Source organism: Microtus ochrogaster, chromosome 19 (assembly GCF_000317375.1).
Source record: "Microtus ochrogaster isolate Prairie Vole_2 chromosome 19, MicOch1.0, whole genome shotgun sequence".
In the NCBI taxonomy this organism is placed as follows: Eukaryota; Metazoa; Chordata; class Mammalia; order Rodentia; family Cricetidae; genus Microtus; species Microtus ochrogaster.
The window spans coordinates 18,196,793-18,207,309 of NC_022021.1; the positions used below are offsets into that span (position 1 = coordinate 18,196,793).

At 41.1% G+C, this 10,517-nt stretch overlaps 1 protein-coding gene across 1 annotated transcript in view; it reads left to right on the forward strand.

The window, feature by feature from the left end:
- Adgrv1 (adhesion G protein-coupled receptor V1) overlaps positions 1-10,517 on the forward strand; it is a 549,406-nt gene that overhangs the window by 472,901 nt on the left and 65,988 nt on the right. Inside the window, exon 87 of the mRNA XM_026783832.1 lies at positions 8,643-8,764. Coding sequence (XP_026639633.1) covers positions 8,643-8,764 — 122 coding nt within the window. The remainder of the gene's footprint in view (positions 1-8,642; positions 8,765-10,517) is intronic.

The window sequence follows — 10,517 nt, forward strand, 5'->3', positions numbered from 1 at the left end:
CGGTTTCATCCCATGCTTATTCAGTCCCAGTCCCTCTGGCCTGGGAGAGCTCACAGTGGGTGGGTGCACCCCTCGCGGTCAGACTCTTACAGTATCTATGCTTCCTTCTTCCATTCTGAACCCTGAACCTTGGGATTCGATGGCATATATGTCCCATTTGTAGCTGAGTATTCCACAGACACGTATTCTTTGCAGTTTGATCAGTCTGAGTTTCTTCATTAACCGTCACTCACTACACAAAGAAACTTCACCAATGAGGTCTAACTGCACTAATCTATGTGTATAGAGATAGAAATTTAGAGATCAGTTTGATACTCTGCCCATTTAACAGAAAAATGGTAGTTAGGTTTATCCCTTGACCTCTGAGCTCTGAAACCACAGGTTGTGGGCAAGATTTACAGTGCCAGGAATGAGTTTCCTTCTGTGGTACTGGCCTTAAATAGTTGGTCTCCTTCATAATATTCATGCCACTATTATACCCATGGGCATTATCCTGCTGTAAGAGGTCTGTTTTTCAGTGGGTTGAACAGAATATTTTCAGGTGCAATTTGAACGTGATGGAGCTTCTCCAAAGCATTTAGGGTTTTGCTGCAGAAGTACTGAAATGAGAAGGAAATTATAAAGTTGTAACCATGTTTAGGACTTGTGGTTAAAGATTAAGAGTATAAACTGACCAAATGTGCTGGAGGTTGTCTCTGTAAACAATTTCCAAAGCTTACCCATAAATGTTATTTTTAACCTACTCCACGTAATGGCCTGATGCTGATTGGCAGTTCTGAGACATGACTGCACTGCCCTTTTGTGTAGGCCTGGATGCTTCTAGGCATGTTTGAGAGCACTGGTGAGCGCTTGTGTGTGTGGAATCAGTGCTAATAGAGTCAGGAGGCTCCGGGCACAGCATAGTCTCACCAAAAAGTGCATCAGACCACAGAAGCATCCCTGGATCCAAATACTGTTAATTTCAGAATAGCAACCATGCTTTAGAAGAAAGATCTTTTGATACCTCTTATTTTCAATGTACCTGGTTTTCTGATTTAGATGAGTGCTCTGGTGGAAAACACCACAGATATCTTAAATTCCCATTATTTCACTGCCATGCTCATCGTTTTATGTTAATGAGTCTGTTTTAGCAGCACATCCCAAAGCAAAAATCTGGACGTCAGTGAGGTAAAGAAGTTTGCAAATGCATTACAAACACCAGCCTCACACAGGCGAGGTGCTGTTTCTACAAATAAAGCCATGACTGTTGTCAGTGCACACACAGCTTCGCGGGGTAATATCAAGGAAAACAGTTAAGAAAACAATGGGCTTTCTCTTCAAACCCCAATTAAATGTGATGAGATCACACACCCCACCACCACAACCCAAAACCAAATGAAGAGATGGGATGCAGGCCCTCCGCACTCAGGTGAGGAGCCCGCTTCATAGTGGCAGCAGTTCTAACACAGAACTTTCTGTGTTTCCCCCACTCAACAAGTAACTCCCAAGAAAGTTTACAATGCTTTCTTTTCACATTAGTAACATCTTGCTAATTTAAGTATTTCAGCATTTTAGTAATTTGATATTTTTCCTAATAAAATGTCTTCTAATCTTTGGAAATATTATACATGAATACTGGTTTTGGGTCAAAACTATCCCTCATCCAACTTCTCCTGGACCCGCACAACCTCAAATCCTCCACCCAACTTTACGTCTTCCTCTTCTCTTTTTCTACAACCCACTGAGTCCGATTTGTGTTACCCATACATACATGGGCATAGGGCCATTCATTGGAACGTGAAAAAACATTGTGGGCCACACAGATGAAGAGAATTGGTTCCTTTCTCCCCTGGTTCCTGTCAGTTGCCAGTAGTTCTTCTGCTAGGGGTGGGGCTTTCTGTGTCCCTCACCTGCCCATGCTGGAGTGCTAACTGACTTTGTGTAGGCAATCACAGGTGCTACAAATTCAGAGTGCAAAGGCTTTTTCGTGTTCTGAAGGCACTGCTACCCAGTAGTCCTGACTTCCATCTTGCCTTTATTCTCTCTCTCTCTCTCTCTCTCTCTCTCTCTCTCTCTCTCTCTCTCTCTCTCTGTCTGTGTGTGTGTGTGTGTGTCTGTCTGTCTGTCTGTCTGTGCATATATATATATATAATATATGTATATATATATTACATAGATAAACACATGCATATATAATGGCCTTAACCTCAGTGTTGGTTATCTCTTCTCCACCATCTCTCCTACTCTCTCACCCTCTCCTCACTTAAACCCATCACTCACTTCCCTTTGCATCTTCATTCCACAAGGGTGGAACTATATTTTTACACATACCTGACTTAATAGCCGTTGCCCTCTTTGTAATTATAATTATATATATATAGTACTTAATAAAGATGTATGCACTAAAGAGTATACTGTGTGACTGACTGGGCCAGACTAGAGCTTCCATGCTGAGCTTTTTCTGTTTGTTTGTTTTGAATTATTTTTGTGGGCTTTTTTTTGTTGTTGTTATTTTGGTTTTACTTTTAAATTTTGTTTTGGGTTGGAGGTTGCAAAGGCAGAGGGCAGAGCGAGTGGGGGATGAGTGGAATCAGGATGCATGATGTGAAATCCACAAAGAACCATGAGGGAAGTTTTAAAATTTTAGCACATAAATGTTTTCAGTATCCACTTAATTATCATTAAGCATCATTAACTATACAGTTAATTATCACCAATTCTCACCGTGCTATGCAACCATCAGCACTATCAAAATAACCTGAAGCTTTTCATCATCCCAAACAGAAACCCTGTGTTTGCCAAATAGTAACTCTTTGCTTATTGCTCCTGACTCCTGGTAGCTCCCATGTACTTTCTGTCTCTGTCAACTTGCTTATTCCCTTGGTGCCAGTGATTTATTTGTCCTTTTGTATCCATATTATCTCCCTCAAAGGGTTCATTGGTAATGAATCCCTGCTTTTACACAGGTGATATTATAATACTATGTTTTGTTTACTGTTGTTGGACATTAGCTGTTTCAATTTGATTGTTGTTACTTATGTTGCTGTAAATACTGGTATACAAGCGTTTCCTCCCCAACTTTCACTTCTTTGGGATGAAACCAGGCCTCCAATTGTTGGATCCTAGCATAACTTTCTGTTTAACTTTTAAGGAACTGCCATACATTTTCCACGGCAGCCACATCTGACATTCCCATCAGTGGTTCATATGTGCTCCAATTTCTTCCCATCTTCCCACATACGCTTTTCCCATTTTTTGGTGGCAGCTATCATAATGAGTATGAATTAGAGTCTTGTAGTTTTGGTTTTTTCTCCATGGCTAGTTATGTTGAGTATCTTTCACATGTTTTTTGGCTCTTTAGATAGGTGTTTAGATAGTTATCTAGTTATTTCTCAGCCCTTCGCCCTCTGGAATCAGAGCGTTTGGAAGTTTTGCTGCTGTTCTTGGGCTGTGAACATTCTTTGTGCACTGTGCATGGCACTGTTGGTTATATAGATCTCCTCATTCCTGTGTAGAATACTCTGTTTTTAAGGGTTCTTTCTATTGAAATTATTCTGCTTTATGTTAACAGAGCCATCTCTAAATACCAGTTGTCTCTAAAGTTACCAGTGATAAGTGTCTTCTCTGATAAACATTGACTATAGGCAAGAGATAAGTTACCAGTAATTTATTATATGCAAAAACCCAGCTTAGTAATTGTGAAATTAAAGTTATTTCCATTAAAGGGAACAGTAATGTCCAGCTTGTCAAATTAAATTTGTGGTAGAATAGTAGCCATTTAACAACATGGTTCTCAGCCTCCATCTCCATCCTGTATTCTTCTTTCACTGAGCCTCCAGGGAATTTAAAAGGCGGTTCCTCAGAGGCAAATTAACAATAAAGCTGTTGAAGCTTGGGTTTCAGAGCCTCTCATGTGGATGGGCGCCATCTAAGATGCTATAACCCAATTACAGACTTCCAATTGTGTTTTTTAAAGAAGTGCCCCCTCCTCCAGTTTTATAGGCTTAAAGCCCACAAAATCCAGATGTGCCTCTGGATATTTCTTCCATCTAAAACTCTTGTTTAATTACTGCTGCTCTGCTGGAAAGCCAGCGTGGGGTATGCTGCTAAGTGCAAAGTTATTTATGACAGGCTTTTTTCCTTGCAGAGCTTCTGCTCTGGAGTGCCAAGCTACCACACTGCTTACAGAAGGAAATGAGCTGCGGGTATCTCTAGGAGACAGCCCCAGTGTGCTTTGTTGGCTTTTGCATTAAGTTCTGTTGGCGCACAGTGCTTGCTTAGCTCTGGGTACTTAGAAGAACATGTTAACCAAATCATGGAACCATGGGTCCTAGTTGTGCCCTGAAAACTGTGCATGGCCTTTTGTTCTCCACACAGAGCCAGAGATAAGAACTCCCGTTTACACCGCGGGAACTAAAATGCCACTTGTAGGGTTGAAGATGAATCTCTGAAAGATGAGCGGCTCCCTGTACTCATCAGAGCTTCAGACTCTTAAGTAGGATTTCATTGGGAAGATAAGAGAACTTTGATTAAAATTTAAATCAGAACATATTCTCTGTTGTTTAACTACAAGACATTAGTGAAAAAAATTACTCATCAACATTAATCTATTTTATATTATCTTATTTTCCCAAGAAGTTATTAATAACTCTGAGGATTTATGAATGTACCTGAGCAAAATATCAGCAAAGTCCCCACTAAGGCCTCTTTCTTTAAAAATAAACAAATAATTAACATCTGATTTTTCTACCTCTTGCCACTTCTTTCTCTTTTTCTTGTTTTCTTTTTTTTAAAAAAAGGAATTGATTTTAGTGCTATAAAATGTTATTCACAAAGAAGTTGGTGATTGTTTAGGAACCAATTAATTGAACTTGTTAAACATGGTTGCAAAACTTTCATTTCTCTAGTGAGTTCTTTCTAAACTGCCTAGTATTTAAACAGATAATATTTAAATTTTTTATTTATTCTTTTCTCATACAATACATCCAGATGACAGCCTCTTCTCCCACTAATCCTCCCAATTCCCCCACCTTCCTCTCCCCCAGATCCACGCCCCCTGTTTCTACCCAGAAAAGAGCAGGCCTGCCAGGAAATGAACATGGCACAAGATACCATAAGGCTAGGCACAAACCCTCACAGCAAATCTGAGCAAGGCAACCCAGTAGGAGGAAAGGGGTCCCAAGATCAAGCACCTACCACTGTTAGGAGTTCCCCCCAACCCCTCCTTGACAGAAAACACCAAGCCAACAAGCATACCATATATGCAGGGCACCTAGGTCAGGCCATGCTGGTTCAGCAGTTGCCAGTTCAGTCTGTGAGCTCTAATGAGCCAGGGCCATGCCGTCCTAATGTCCTCTATCTGGCTCCCACGGTTCCTCCTGCCCTTCTTCTGTAGAAGTCCCCTAAAGCTCTGAAGGGAGGAACCTGGTGGAGACCTTCAACCTGCTCTCTCCACCTAATGTTTGGCTGTGGGTCTCTGCATCTGTTCCTATCTTTTTTCTTTCCCTTTCTGTTTCTTAATAATTCCATCCTACAACCCACTACTTGGTTCAGAGAAAGGTCATGCATATACCACCAGGTACTCAAACATTGACCACGAGAACCCAGTCACTGCTGGCGTCATCTGGTGAGCAGTAGGGTATGGCACAGAATTCGGAGTGAGTTTGGAAGTTCTCTGCATGGGTGAAGATGTCTGCATCAGGAGCGAGAATCCATACAGGGAAGTGCATAGAATAGTTAAGATTATTGGAAACAACAGGGGAATGGACTACTTAGTGACAGAAAACACAGTCACAAGATGTGGAAAGGGAGAAAATCAGGACTAATGTTTGCAGTGTTGGCAGTAAAAGTATTGACATGAACTGAGAAATTTCATTACTTAGAGAGATATGAACACTTAAAGTTGACAGCCCTAGTAGTATCTAACTTTCCACAGTTTCATTTCCCTATACCAAAGTCAGTCTAGAAATGAACAATTCACAAGTTTTAAATTGCACATCATATCTACTAGCACAACAGATGTCATGCCATAATGTTCTGCACAGGCTGAGACACAATTACCCCTTTGTCCGTGGAATCCATGCTGTGTGCACTACCTGTTCGCTAGCCATTTAAAAGCTCTCAGCTGGCTCTCAGAGCAACTGCCCAAGTATTGCATTTCTTGGGTTCAAGTAGCACTTAATGGTGGTGCAAAAGTGTGAGAATAGTGATGCTGGCCATGTTAATGTGTCAAAGGGACATCAGTCAGTGTTTTCTTTAAGTGATACTGCAGAGGTCATCAATAGTATCATAAGCAGGTAACATGACAAACTATGCACATTTTCAGACATGCATCTGAAGTGTATCCTCTGAGAACCATCAGAAGCAGTATCATTGAATTCTGGGATTATCCACTGGAGTTAGCCTCCACAAAGGGAAAGAAATCTTTATAATCAATAAATATGTTATATAACAGGAAACTACTTTAGGTGTGAGAGGGAGTAAATGCATATATGATTTAGAGAGAGAGAGAGAGAGTTAGCTACTGAGACACCTTAGCTGTACCAAAAGCAAGTGACTATTTCTAGCTGGAGATCATACAGATCACGGAATCCAAATACTATTTTATTGTAAAAGAATCAGGACTTTTACCACAGCATGAGGAATTGTATTGAAGGATTGCAGAATTAAGAAGGTTGAGAACCACTGTCTGATACAGGTCAGGCCCCTTGCCTTGGCAATGACACCACCAAGAGTGGCCTGGTTCTTCTGCACATCAACTAACATTAGTAATCAAGACAAATCTCCATAGACATGAACACAGGCCAACCCAATATGAATAATTTCTCACTGAGAATCTCTTCCCAGGAGATGCTAAATTGAGTCAAGTTGAAATATAAAGCTAACCATCACAGTTCTCTACAAGAAAAACTACCTACCTGCAACCAATAAATATGTCAGCTTCAAAGACCTTCTTACCCGTTTTGGTTAAGACAGTACAGAGATGTCAGCTATGCAGCATTGGCTCTGATGCACAAAGGGAATTGTTAGAACAACTGAATGGTGTCTGTGAGATGCTCGGTGTGCAAACTGCTTGCCATACAAGTCTGATGACCTGAGTTCAAGCCCCAGTACCCACTATAAAGGAGAAAATCCAATCTAAAAGTTGTTCTCTGGCTTCCACACATCCTGTGACATGCAAGTGGCCTTACTCAGGCACACACATCAAATACACACACACACCTACGTTCATATCTACATCTACAAATACTCAAAAACACATATGTTCACACGCAAATAATTAATTAAAATTTAAAAATAATAACCAAATGGAACTTGAACATGCTAGTAATGTTTTGGTGCAGCTTTCCTGATTTTTGAAACTGTGTCTATATACAAAAATGTCTTCAAAGAAGATACAACTCCTAGTTTTAAAGAGTGAAGAAGATGAGGTTGACAACGTCCAGGCAACTTGTTAGGCCCACAACACCCTGTCACCACGCCGTCATTGCAACTTTCTGTTAGCTTGAGGTTGTTTCAGAACAAAATGAAAATTTCAAACTGCTCAAATCATGTTTAACTATTCAAACCTCACAGTGTGTGAGGACTTTATGTTCTGGATTATCAGGACTGTCCTGAGAATTCCTGTAGTGTAGTCCATCATAATGCCTTTCAATGGCTTGAAAATATACTTACTTATGACTGCTTAAGATCTCATTCAATTTCCAAATTGTACATGGATTGGTATATCACTATTAAGATCTCTTCTGTGAAGACATTTGAGAATTCAGATCATCTCCCCTCTCCCAAAATCAAAGAAGAGACGTGGAAGTGACAATAGCATCCTTGACCCAGAATCAGTCCATCTTGAAGAAGCATTAGAAACTCTGGAGAGATGGTCTGTGCATTAGAGCATCCCTGCCTTCCCAGAGGACACAGTTCAATTCCCAGCACCCACATGGTGGCTTACCCCTGTCTGTCACCCCAGTTCCAAGGGATCTGACACCCTCTTCTGGCCTCAACAGGCACTGCTTGCAGTATTGCATAGACATACATGCAGGCAAAACATCCATGCACACATGCAGAAATAACAACAGCAGCAACAACAAAAACAATAAAAAGGCATTGCGGTAATCCAGTGGCACAATGAACACACTGTGCAGGGTGCTTAATATGGAAACCTGTGGAACAACTGCAGGGGAGCATGGTGGACAGAGCCAACGCTCCCTGCCGGTACTTACCAGTTAATGCCTTCATCTCCTTCCTGGGACATCTGCTTACATCTCAGGGACTCGCAGAAATCAACTTTAAAGCTTATGATTCAAATGCTGCATTGGAGAGTGTTCATGGGGAGCTCAGGGTTACCCCTCACTCTTCAGGAAATCTTGTACTTGTCTATGCCACTTCTCACTTGGTCCAGCAGGTGGTAGCCTACACAGGGACAAAGTTCTTCCTTCCCCTTCCCCTTCCCCAAGTGACAAGCAGACCCATTTGAAAACCAGGAGCAATGTGGTTGAGCTCTGCGCCTTCTCTACACCGCACAGGAGAAGGATTTCCTGGGTTGTTCTCTGGGTGGATATTAGGACCGAAACCATCCAGCACAAGGAGGCCAAAATAGTTCTCTGTTCATGTGTGTTCATGTGGTCTTCTGAACCTCAAGGTTTTGTCTTCTTCATATTTTCCAGAAATTCCTCTGATCTTATATCTCTTTGCCCTGATTTCTGTGACGTGGCTTTGGGGAGGACTGCATATGGCCTACAGACACGTCTGGATGTTGGTTCTCTTTGTCATTTTCAATAGCCTGCAGGTAAGGCAAGCCTTCCAAGGCCACACACATCTAATGAATGCAAAACTCAAGTGTCAACATTCAAGAAGTAAGAGTCTACTTGCAGATGAGTTTGCGTGTACAGTGACGTACAAAGTCTTAGAAAAATGTGGTGGGGGCCAAATAGCTAACATTTGAAATATGTCTGGAATTCCAACTTACCCATCATGTACGCTTGAAAAGGAAAACATTTACTTGTTTCTTTTCAGCAATATTAAGTAACTGCCAAAATATGTTCTTTATGGTTAGTTATGATCAGATAGCAACCATGTAGGACCGATGCACATAAATGGGCCATAGCTGTGTCTAGACATTAGGTCAATTGAGTAGTTAAATGGATGTTTAAGCAATTTCCGCTTAAACCCTAATGTTTAAATACAAGAATATTTCAGTGACTAAAAAATGATTTCATCCTTTCTTGAGTCCAATGGTGGCAATTTTAAGTTAATTTTACAAATATATTTGGGTAGTATGACTAAAAGTTATAGTGATTTTTAGTGCTTTTGTTAAATGGGAAAACTTTTCTTCTGAAATTATCAAATGGAACAAATGAATACATTTTTCTTATTTTCCAAAGTAAAAAAGAGCCCTTAGACTAAAAAAAAAAGTCATGAAATTACCAAGAATACTTTTACATAGTTACTATTTTGTGCGCCATGTTGTAAAAATGTATTTATGCATATATACATAAAATTAGAGTCACACACAAGACCTTTGGGTCAATACCTAGTCTCAAAGTAGAAGAAAGAAAGAGTAAGGGGAGACAAATTCTTTAATATGAATATAGCCTACATGATGGCATTGAATCAAAGTACATTATCTGGTTAGGAAGGGAAAACCATAAAGTGACCTTAAAGTTTAGAAACGGTGGAACATGGGCATCTCTGTATAGGACATTGGAGCACATACACTGCCCAAAAGGTCGCCGGTACTATCAATACCTAGAGAAGACAGCCATACCCTTGTAGGACTGACGATTGAAATAAGTAAACAGTTAGCTCCAAGTTATGCAGTGACAGGTGACATATGAGCAGGGTGTTATGGGAGCTGAGAAAACAGTCATTTCCATGCCTGTACCAGCATGAAATCAACGTGGCATGCAATGGTGAGCCATTAGGTCAGAGGCCCTGCCTTGGACACCTAGGTTCTAGCAGAAATAAGATCAGAGTCCACATTAACAGCCTGCTGTTGTGTAACAAATATTTTCCTGGGGAGACAAAACACAGTCATCTACTCACCCCAGATAGGCAGGCAGCCCAAAACAGACCAAACTGTGAATGCCACCAAACTCAGACTTAGGGAACCAATGACTATTATTGGGGTTACTTAAGGAATATCAGTGAGGGGTTACTTACAAGAGCAGAAATTACTCAAAGACAGCTGCATCACCCCAGTCTGGGTGACAGCTCCCAAAGCTAAGAACCTGGAGCACACTGCATGGGCTGCAGACGGCTCAACAGATGGAGAGTGTCCTTTCCAGCTGCCTCAGTTGGTCTAAGCCTCTTCCAGGCAGTGCAGCTGGTTTCTGCTTCTCCCAGGCAGCGGAGTCTGGTCACACAGTCTTCTTTTGCAGCTCGGCTTGGTTTCTGGAGTCTTTTTTTGCAGCTGTGCTCTGTTTACTATGTCAGATAAGGGCCTAGTGAATCTGGTCAGTTCCAGGGACTTCTTGAAGCTGTATTTAGGGGTTTAGTCACCTGTTTAAGGAGGTCCCTGCTGAATGAAAAGTTGTTACCTC